This window comes from Calidris pugnax, unplaced genomic scaffold (assembly GCF_001431845.1).
Source record: "Calidris pugnax isolate Ruff unplaced genomic scaffold, ASM143184v1 scaffold23, whole genome shotgun sequence".
NCBI lineage: Eukaryota > Metazoa > Chordata > Aves > Charadriiformes > Scolopacidae > Calidris > Calidris pugnax.
In genome coordinates, this window is record NW_015090772.1 from 2,580,487 (window position 1) to 2,590,738 (window position 10,252).

The 10,252-nt window shown below is 42.7% G+C and overlaps 1 protein-coding gene across 4 annotated transcripts in view; it reads right to left on the reverse strand.

The window, feature by feature from the left end:
- Positions 1-690: 690 nt before the first annotated feature.
- The window catches only part of STARD3NL (STARD3 N-terminal like), a 26,395-nt gene continuing 16,833 nt past the window's right edge, over positions 691-10,252 (reverse strand). For 2 of the 4 annotated variants that reach the window (XM_014942372.1, XM_014942390.1), the window contains exons 3-9: positions 9,608-9,685; positions 7,854-7,931; positions 5,529-5,582; positions 5,299-5,416; positions 4,481-4,579; positions 1,891-1,962; positions 691-1,190 (exon numbers count right to left, since the gene is read on the reverse strand). In XM_014942372.1, the coding sequence (XP_014797858.1) occupies positions 1,910-1,962; positions 4,481-4,579; positions 5,299-5,416; positions 5,529-5,582; positions 7,854-7,931; positions 9,608-9,685 (480 nt within the window). In that variant the 3' untranslated portion in view covers positions 691-1,190; positions 1,891-1,909. Of the gene's footprint in view, positions 1,261-1,890; positions 1,963-4,480; positions 4,580-5,298; positions 5,417-5,528; positions 5,583-7,853; positions 7,932-9,607; positions 9,686-10,252 lie in introns of all 4 variants that reach the window. The other 2 variants (XM_014942380.1, XM_014942397.1) reach the window with 2 other exon arrangements.

Below are 10,252 nucleotides of genomic sequence, written 5' to 3' on the forward strand. Positions count from 1 at the left end.
AGAACATCCACCACCAGTACAGGAGCTGGAACCAAGTTATTTCAGAAAGCCCCTGGCATCCTTTTGCTCATCACATCTGCAACAACGAGATGATGTTCCACTGCAGCTCACACTGTGTCCCTGCAGGCAGCCAAACAGCACCAGAACCATCTGTGCAAACTGGAATCCTCCTTTCCCCACAAGAAATAAAGATGTGGTTCATGCGGATTTTCAGTTTATAACAACAAGAAAATATCATCCCGCGTTACACATTTTAACATTTTTATTTTAGAAAGTGAACATACCCATTAAAAAAAAACATAATGCATGGAGTTAAAAAAAAAAAAAAATCTGTATCTGAGAATACCTTTCACTTAGACTCCAGTGGAATAACTGACTCCCTTCCTTTCACTGCTGAGGTAATCCCACAGTTGGCAAAGGCTCAGTTTCCTCCTCGAACCTGAAGAACATCCACCACCAGTACAGGAGCTGGAACCAAGTTAATTCAGAAAGCCCCTGGCATCCTTTTGCTTATCACATCTGCAACAAAGAGATGATGTTCCACTGCAGCTCACACTGTGTCCCTGCAGGCAGCCAAACAGCACCAGAACCATCTGTGCAAACTGGAATCCTCCTTTCCCCACAAGAAATAAAGATGTGGTTCATGCGGATTTTCAGTTTATAACAACAAGAAAATATCATCCCGCGTTACACATTTTAACATTTTTATTTTAGAAAGTGAACATACCCATTAAAAAAAAACATAATGCATGGAGTTAAAAAAAAAAAGTAAACATAAAACTAATGACAAATTTGCAATAACATAAAATAGTTTTACCTCGTGAGTCCCAACAATCTTTAAATATACTTTCATCATAGAGAAGTTTCATTATATTACCGGTCTCTTGATTAGGTACACAAGACAACACGTTCCAGTAATTACCTAGTCATTAGAAGATCAACTTCAGGAATCACTGAATAATAATAATAATAATATACATCATGGACAAATATTTTCATACCACCTGGGAGGCAACCTAATATACACGTCAACAAGGTAGAGCTTTGTGAGGTATCACAGTACAGGGGAACCCTTCCCTTTGCTCTCTAAGGAACACCTTCTCCTCTGGGCAGCTCCACCACCAAGTCCACCACAGGCTCCATGGCCGGTTTTCAAACCCCAACAACTTCCCTCAGAGATTTTTTTCTTTCTGTAACAGACGACACGGGTCAGGATGAACAAAGACGCCGAGCGGAGAAAACATATTGAAAACAGGGAGGCTGAAAGGAAAAAGTCATCTGCTCTATAGGAGATTACAAATCAGAAGCTTCAGCTTCTCAAGAACATTCAATACCTGCCCTAGCTGGAGGTTTGCCATGTGTGAAGTGAAATGCAAGAGGCGAGAGAATTTAAGAAGTAAATGAAGTCATTTCCAAAATAAGGAAGTCACAGCTTATATTTAACCTGAGTACACTCCAAAAACCTTGCTGTGATGGAATCCCTTTGTAGTATTAAACAGGTTAAAGGAGGGAAGATCCCAAACTGCAATCTTTGAGATGAATATATTTCTCCTAGACTTACACCTCCTCCTAGCACTCCTGCATTGCTATCTCCAAATAAATAGCTCTCCCCACTTCCAGAAAAAGGAGCTTTTAACATCTAGTCCACCATTTGTCCTTTCCAGGACAGCCAACAAGTAAATGCTGGGGGTGTTCCAGCCCAAGCCTGCAGCCTTTTATACGATACTCCTGACCTGCTCCCTCCTGGGCCTGGCTTAACCACAACTCTCAAGAGCCCGGTAGGATTTCCTTTTGAAGGCAGCTAAGACAGACAGGCTGGCTTAAAATTATTTGGGAAGGAACCAATGAGATATTTTTAGGAATATTCAGGTTCTATATGAAGGAATTTACCTGCTTTTTTTCATATTTGCTATACAACTGGTTTTTCACTGTCTTGTTTTTCTTCAGAGTCTTCATCAGATCCTGAAAACAGAAGACAAGGATGCTGTTAGGTCACTTGAGAGGAGGAGGAAAAAGGAAAAAAAAAAAAAAGCAGACCCATAATGGTTTATCAAAAGGACAAGGGGGAAGGGTTTTAAACTGAAAGAGGGGAGATTTAGATGAGATACTAGAAAGAAATTCTTTGCTGGGATGGTGGTGTGACACTGGAAGAGGTTGCCCTTAGAAGCTGTGGCTGCCCCATCCCTGGAGGGGTTCAAGGCCGGGCTGGATGGGGCTTGGAGCAACCTGGTCTGGTGGGAGGTGGCCCTGCCCAGGGCAGGGAGTTGGAACTGGATGATCTTTGAGGTCCCTTCCTACTCTGACCATTCTGTGATTCTATGACTTTCACTTGGAATCATTAATTACACTTGACATTGTCTCCGGACTTCGCCATCCCTAGATGGAGCTCTCAGTCAGTCATTCTCCCCAAGAGGCTCATCAACCACGGAGACAGCCCTTCAACACAAACATTTCACCAAGCTGTATAAGTCTATAATGCCAAGAGAGGCAAATGTAGCTCTAGCAATTAGCAGATATTAATACTTCACTTGGAATCATTAATTACACTTGACATTGTCTCAGCACTTCGCCATCCCTAGATGGAGCTCTCAGTCAGTCATTCTCCCCAAGAGGCTCATCAACCACGGAGACAGCCCTTCAACACAAACATTTCACCAAGCTGTATAAGTCTATAATGCCAAGAGAGGCAAATGTAGCTCTAGCAATTAGCAGATATTAATACTTTCAATATATAGCATAACACAGCACAGCTTTACAGAAAAGATTTACATTTGGGGGTTAAAAGAGACTGACGTAGGATTTTGGGGGTTCATGCTGTGTCCTCAAATAGCTCCAACCCATTTAACCCATTTAACCCATTACTCATTTCTTTGAAACGCCTGCGAACACATTCTCAAATCTTGCAGTATTTTCCATTTATTTTTTGGCTAAAGAAATTACTCATTTCTTTGAAACGCCTGCGAACACATTCTCAAATCTTGCAGTATTTTCCATTTATTTTTTGGCTTCCTCAGCTCACATCTCAAGGAGAACAAAGCACATGATACATAGAGTCAAGATTTAATTAACCCTCAGTTTAATACACCCACACAGAGAGCCTTTTTATACAGAGAGGGCTTTTTTGCTTTTGTTCAGATAATGGAAAAGAGTCTTTGAAATGTCAGTTGGCTTTAGGGCAGTATTGGGTTCACTCTCCATCCTAAGATTCTATAAAGCTCCAATTTTAGGCTGGATTAAATAGCGCGTTGCTGCATAAACTGTAGTGCTAGCAGGGAAGAGATCACAGAACCATAGATCTCACATTGGAAGGGACCCATGAAGATCATCAATGACAGAAGCAAAGAAGAACCACCTCCTTACAGTTGCGCTACCATTTTCTTTCAGCCTTCTCTTGTTTTTAACACCTTTGGGGCATGTCAGAAGCCTCCCTACGGGTACTGTAGTTCATCTGATGGGTAGTAACTAAACTGAATTGATCAATAAAAATTAATCTTTCATTTTAGGACTATGAAGTACTCTCCCAGCTCTCTGCTATGGCAAAACCCCAGAAGGTCACAGACTTGGAATGCTGTGGGGTTGGAAGGGACCTCTGGAGATCATCTAGTCCAACCCCCTGCCAAAGCAGGTCCACCCAGAGCAGGTCCCACAGGAACGTGTCCAGGGAGGGTTTGAATGTCTCCAGAGAAGGAGACTCCACCACCTCCCTGGGCAGCCTCTGCCAGGGCTCTGCCACCCTCACAGGAAAGAAGTTCCTCCTCATGTTGAGGTGGAACTTCTGATGTTCCAGTTTGTGCCCGTTCCCTCTTGTCCTGTCCCTGGGCACCACTGAAAAAAGCCTGGCCCCATCCTCCTGACACCCACCCTTGAAGTATTTATAGGTGTTGATCAGATCCCCCCGCAGTCTTCTCTTCTCTGGGACTAAAAAGCCCCAAGTCCCTCAGCCTTTCCTCATAAGAGAGATGCTCCAGGCCCCTCATCATCTTCATAGCCCTTTGCTGTCCCCTCTCCAGCAGTTCCCTGTCCTTCTGGAACTGGGGAGCCCAGAACTGGACCCAGTGCTCCAGATGGGGCCTCCCCAGGGCAGAGCAGAGGGGCAGGATGACCTCCCTCCACCAGCTGGTCACACTCTTTGTGATGCCCCCCAGGATGCCATTGGCCTTCTTGGCCACCAGGGCCCATTGCTGGCTCATGGTCACCCTGTTGTCCACAAGAGCTCCCAGGTCTTTCTCCTCAGAGCTGCTCTCCAGCAGGTCACCCCCAACCTGTCCTGGTACAGTGGGTTATTCCTCCCCAGGTGCAGCGCCCTACACTTGCCCTTGTTGTCCCAGAAAGAAAATTCAGCTCATTTCTTTTGAAAAGGAAAGTAATATTTTTTTTCCCTTTACCCACCGCCCACCTTGCCCTCTGAAGGGTGTGAAATGCGCAGGAGTTTAATGACAAGATGAAAAAAAAAATCACTCATTTACAGGAACATAACTACCTGCTACTGATTCAGGAGGAGAATAGAACTGCCCGTCGGAGAGGACTCCTGGGTGAAGAAGAGCTGCTCGTTCAGAAGCATCCTGTGCTATCAAAAATCCTAAAAGGGAAAATACCAAAACCCCATAAATCCTCAGTGCTATCACATAGCGTCTTAAAGATCAAGTAGTGATGAAGAATCTCAGACTGATATAACGAGTTACTTTGATAAACTCGTATCTCAGAAAAAAAAAAAAAAAAAAAAAAAAGGTAAACTGTCAATTTAACTTCTTTGTCTTCTGTTTGAACTGCAGGCAGCTCCGGAGCCGCTCTCCAGCAAAACAGAGAATTAAGGAATCCTTCCTTCTGCTACGTGCAACTACGTGATTAGGACGTGGATGCAAATTCATCAATATTCAGTGGCTAAATAAAACTTGGAAATCTATTTTTAATGATCAACAAGCTGCTCACGTCTACTCTTCCTAGAAGAGGAACCAGACATTTACTCTATGTGTTACCCAGAAAATATAATTTTACAAGCCCAAGTCGGTTAAATTTTCCCATCTTAAGCATCCAAAAGATGTACATTCCCAAGTGCTCGACAAACTGCTGATCTGGCCCTTGTAACTTTTAACTTTTCCTCCCGAAATTAATTCCAAAACCCCACTTGTATGAAGGCGTATGTTCCTTTCCACAAAAAAAAAGACTAATTATGCCATATGATTTCATCTTTCCCACAGCTTTTCAAATTCTGAGGAGCTGAAGGAAGCATCCTTCTGCCGACGGGCCGTTGCCAGCCGCAGCAATTGAGGGGAAATATCAAAAAAAAAAAAAACTTACTGTTTTCTTCTTCAGCTTCTTGCGGTAACACTTTAAAGTCCAAAAACCAAGTTTCGATCCAAGCGAGTATGAAGGAGATGATGGGCAGCACGTAGCCAAAAGCACCCTGTGAGAACAGCTTGAAAGAAACAAAAACCACACAACGTTATAGAAATTCCCCTGAAGAATCTTACTTTCAGAAAAAAAAACAAACAAACAAAGTAAAGCAAACGTTTGATTAGAATATATACCTGTGAAATAATTACTTTTGCTAATAAAAAGGCACTGGTCACTGCTGTTGTAAACTGAAAGAGACAGGGTAAGAACAGTTAAAACTAATAAATGGATTCATTTTCTCATTTCTGCTATTATCTATCAGTTGCAACTTTATAAATATTTACCAACAACAGCAAGATCACAGATTAAGAAAATGTAACAAGTGAAATACAATTAACTTAAAGTGCTATTAAAATAACCTCCTTGATTAAGATAACTTCTAAATAGGGACAGCTCCAAATGTTGATTTCCACACAGCAGACAGGCTGAGTTTTATAAATTGGGATCTTACTGTATAAAGAAGATGTGCTATTTTATTCACCAAGTCCCTTAAAAAAAACCCTCTACCCACGTATTCGGGAAAAAGCCAGCAGCAATTGCTCCAAAATCTTTTCACTCCCATCCAAATCTAAAGATCCATTTCAAACGACAAAAAAAACATCTTTGCAGGGGTAAATTTGGTAAATTTGAATTAATATTTACCTCCGGACAGTGATACTGTGAAAAAATGAATCACTTTAAAGACCTGAGACTCCCTGACATATTTTAAAAGTGGCAGGCTGAAAAAAAAACCAAAAAAACCCCAAAAAAGCAGCGGGCACGTAGTGTTCACTAAAGTAAAGCTTCTAACTCTATTAGTGCGTTTGGGTCCAGGAATTCTTTAAATAATCACAGAATCTCACCAGCTTCTGGTAAGCAAAGGGAGGATTTGAAGAGAAATGGCTTTAAGATAAAAGGCAAAACCTTCAGTGAAGCATTACGTATGTAATTATAGAATCATAGAATTTCCCAGGCCGGAAGGGACCTCCAAAGGTCATCCAGTCCCACCTCCCCGCAGTCAGCAGGGACACCCCCAACTAGACCAGGTTGCCCAGGGCCTCGTCGAGCCTCTCCTTGAATATCTCCAGGGATGGGGCCTCAACCACCTCCCTGGGCAACCTGTTCCAGTGCTCCACCACCCTCACAGTGAAGAACCCTCTCCTCATCTCCAGTCTAAATCTGTTCCCCTCCAGCTTGAAGCCATTGCCCCTCGTCCTGTCACTACAGGCCTTTCTAAACAGGTTCTCCCCAGCCTTCCTGTAGGCCCCCTTCAGGTACTGGAAGGCTGCTATTAGGTGTCCCCGGAGCCTCCTCTTCTCCAGGCTGAACAACCCCAGCTCCCTCAGCCTGTCCTTGTAGCAGAGGTGCTCCAACCCCCTGATCATCCTTGTGGCCCTCCTCTGGACCCTCTCCATCAGGTCTATATCCTTCTTATATTGAGGGCTCCAGCCCTGCACACAATACACAAATACTGTAATTAATTGCTTCCTGCCATGATGGGTTCACTCTCACTGCCTCACCACTGTAGGGAGGTGAAGAGTGGCACTGCAAGAACCACTCTGAAGTTATACAAATAAGAGTAAGGGATTTTGAGAGGCACACGCTTAGAAATAAAGGCAGTCAGAGCAGCAGTTAGGTGTACACACGTGTGTGTGCTGTGCTAATGACCCAATTCCAAACAAATCACGGCCCAGCGCGGCAGCCCAGACCGCTGAGCACACCACATGCTGCTCGCCTGGAGAAAGCTCTGTGTGAACACCTTCTACAGGCACCTACCATGGTCTAAGGGGAAAAAAAAACTCTCAGATTTACAATTTAGCACGCCAGCAGCGTGCGGGTTGTACTCCAGTGCGTAGCATCGACTGCTGGAAGCTAGAATTCCTCACCAAGTTTTGTATTCTCTCTCATCCACACTGTGTTGTGATTGCCCACAGTTCTCAAGAACTTCCTTTCTGTATTGGAGCACGAAGCAATCACAGAAGGCTACGGGGTTGGAAGGGACCTCCGGAGATCATCCAGTCCAACCCCCCCCCCTCCCAGAGCAGGTCCACCCAGTGACCACAGATGGGACTCAAAACTTGAAAAAAAAATCTAAGAATGTGGGAGTAAACGGACAGCTGGATCTCTGGTACAATAAGGCAAATCCTTCTTTTTGAATACAGTTTGCTATTTCAAATGCAAATACATTTCAAACATTAATTAGGTAACAAGCGCTTACGACTCGCCATCCATACTGGGTTCAAAAATAAGTCTTTAATTTGTATTAACATGATACCTAACAAAGGCCACACCCACTGCGCTATTAAATTCTTGTCTTTAGGCTGAAAAAAATTACTGTACAGCACATTTTCTATATTTATATAGATATATATATATAGCATCGAGATGATCCTTAACATGCAAGCGTCAAGAGGCATCTCAAATTGCGTCCGTTTGCTGCGTTCTAATTAAGACTCCTTAATTAGGAGGCTACTACTCACAGCTATGGCCCACCAATGGCGCAGTCTGCACATTGCATATGCAAGTATTAACACCTTAAACCGAAAGACTGCCAGTAGCTAGAGAGAAAGGAAAAAAAAGATGTGTCGGTTAATTCAGCACACAGAAGCAGCACACGTTTCTCAGCTCACTCGAAAATACCAACCCTTTATGAAACAACTTAAAACGGGACACTCTTAACTTCTGTTATTGAACCAAAACACTAAATGCTCACAAAACAACTTCAAACAGGACACTCTAAGCTCTGTTATGGAAAACCGAATTTGAATGTGTGCTTATAAAGCAGAAATAGAAGGTAATTTCCCCATTTGTAAAGCAAATGGCACCCCTCACATGCCTACACAGGCTCAAATATGCAAGCACATGCGTCATTCCACAAATAAGTGGAATATATAATCAGCAAGTGGAATAAAGCTACACAAAATACGTTAACGAACATTTTACCTGGCTGGAATCTAAGCACTTCAATCTGGAGGCAGTTACCCCAGCAAATACCTCGAGCAATCCCTGTGCACCTCATGATCTTAGCAGTGTGTGCCACTGCCTGAGAGGATCTTAAAAACTGCAAATCATTCACAAACGAAATCGGAAAACGGGAAGAATTTTAAAAAATCTATTTCCTTCTTACTAAATGTTTAGAATTTATTGAAATATTAACGTTGCAGCAACCGATTATTCTTTATGGAAATGCCCGCAATAGCAAGCCATTCCAAATATTTTGCAGTAAAGAAAGGTAAGTTCTGGGATTTCTAGGCCAGAAAATGAAATCGGTATCAGACAGAAGAGATTTCCAAATCGGGCACCCCAGCCCTCCATTTCCTTGCTTATTCTTTGATACCGGGTTGCCTCCAACTTGTTTTAAAAGATGTGTTCAGAATCTAAAAAATGTGAAACAAATGCTTGAAAAGGAAATCAAGGACAGGCACGGCCAGGGGTAAAACGAACCCGTTTCCTCTTACGCACATCAGTACATTGCAGTGATGTGTAGGAGAAACAGAAGAAATCCTGTCTAAGGCCACAGATCATTTTGCAGAATTCAATGAGCTACTCCCTTACGAAGGAGTAAAAGTCTCTTATTTTGCATTCCATGGGTTTTAACCCTTTGTTCAACTACAGGGCACAATAATTTTCAGAGCATCAACGACTACAGATAACGTGGCTTGGTGGTTTTTTTTTTTGCTTTCTGCAGTTGAGGTGTCTCACGCATCTGGTACCTCATTCCATTTGACACAGCAACCAGCCAGGAGGAGTCTCTACACCAGTTTGGAAGGGGGGACTAGGGATATTGTCATCAATATAAACCCACTGACACCAAACCGACTCGTCTCTGCCAGGCAAACGAGACCTGGTAGAATGAACAATCTCACAAAAACCCGAGGCCCTTCAAGAAGAACGTTGGTTTAAATGTAATTACATTAAAGCTGGAGGACTGTTGGTCTTGTCTTCATAATTTATATCTTTATATGACATCAGTCTCATATTCCTGAGTTGTTAACCTGTTTTTCTGTGCCCCTCAAAGCAGAAGCAGGGATTTAAGTGTGCCTGAGTATCTCCATCCACGAGCCCGCTGTCAAAGCAAGACTGGGCAACCCCTAGATGGGTCAAATTTGGGACAATAATCAAGGAAAGATCAACCCTTCCACAGGATTCAAACTGGGGAATATCTGTGGCAGGAGGAACACGGGAAAACGATACTTTTGCTACTTTCCTTTCTTTTTTGCTAAAGAACACTTACAAATATATCAAAATATGAAGAAGAGTAGTCATATTGTAGGACTTCTTTCTCCAAGGTAGTCTCAATGCCTCCTTTTACCTGGAAAGAAACAACGACACACACAGCTTTAGAACAGGAGTTACTGAAGCCAAAATACACCCAAATCCAAAGGGTGAAATAAATAGTTCCCCACTGATGTACAAAACCATCATTACACTAAGTCCAAAGGACATATATGCTAAAAAAGCCAATTTCACAATTAAGGTCCTTATCTGCTTTTCATGATTAAATACAATTTTCAAAGTGAAACTATTTAGGATTATCGCCCGGCCTTTGCAAGCTACATTTCAGAATGTCCCAAAATAAAAGCAAACAAGCTGTTGAGAGAAGGAGAAACAATTAAATGTAACGTCTGTTACACAAATTCATGGAGTATTTTAAGTCTCATGAACAGGATCAAAAAGCCACCCTGAAACTAGCTCTAGTTAGAATAGAATCATAGAATTGTCCAGGTTGGAAGGGACCTTTCAGATCATCTAGTCCAACCATCAACCCAACTCTGATCAAAACCATCACTAAACCATGTCTCTAAGCACTAGGTCAACCCGGCTTTTCAATCCCTCCAGGGATGGGGCCTCAACCACTGCCCTGGGCAGCCCAGGCCAA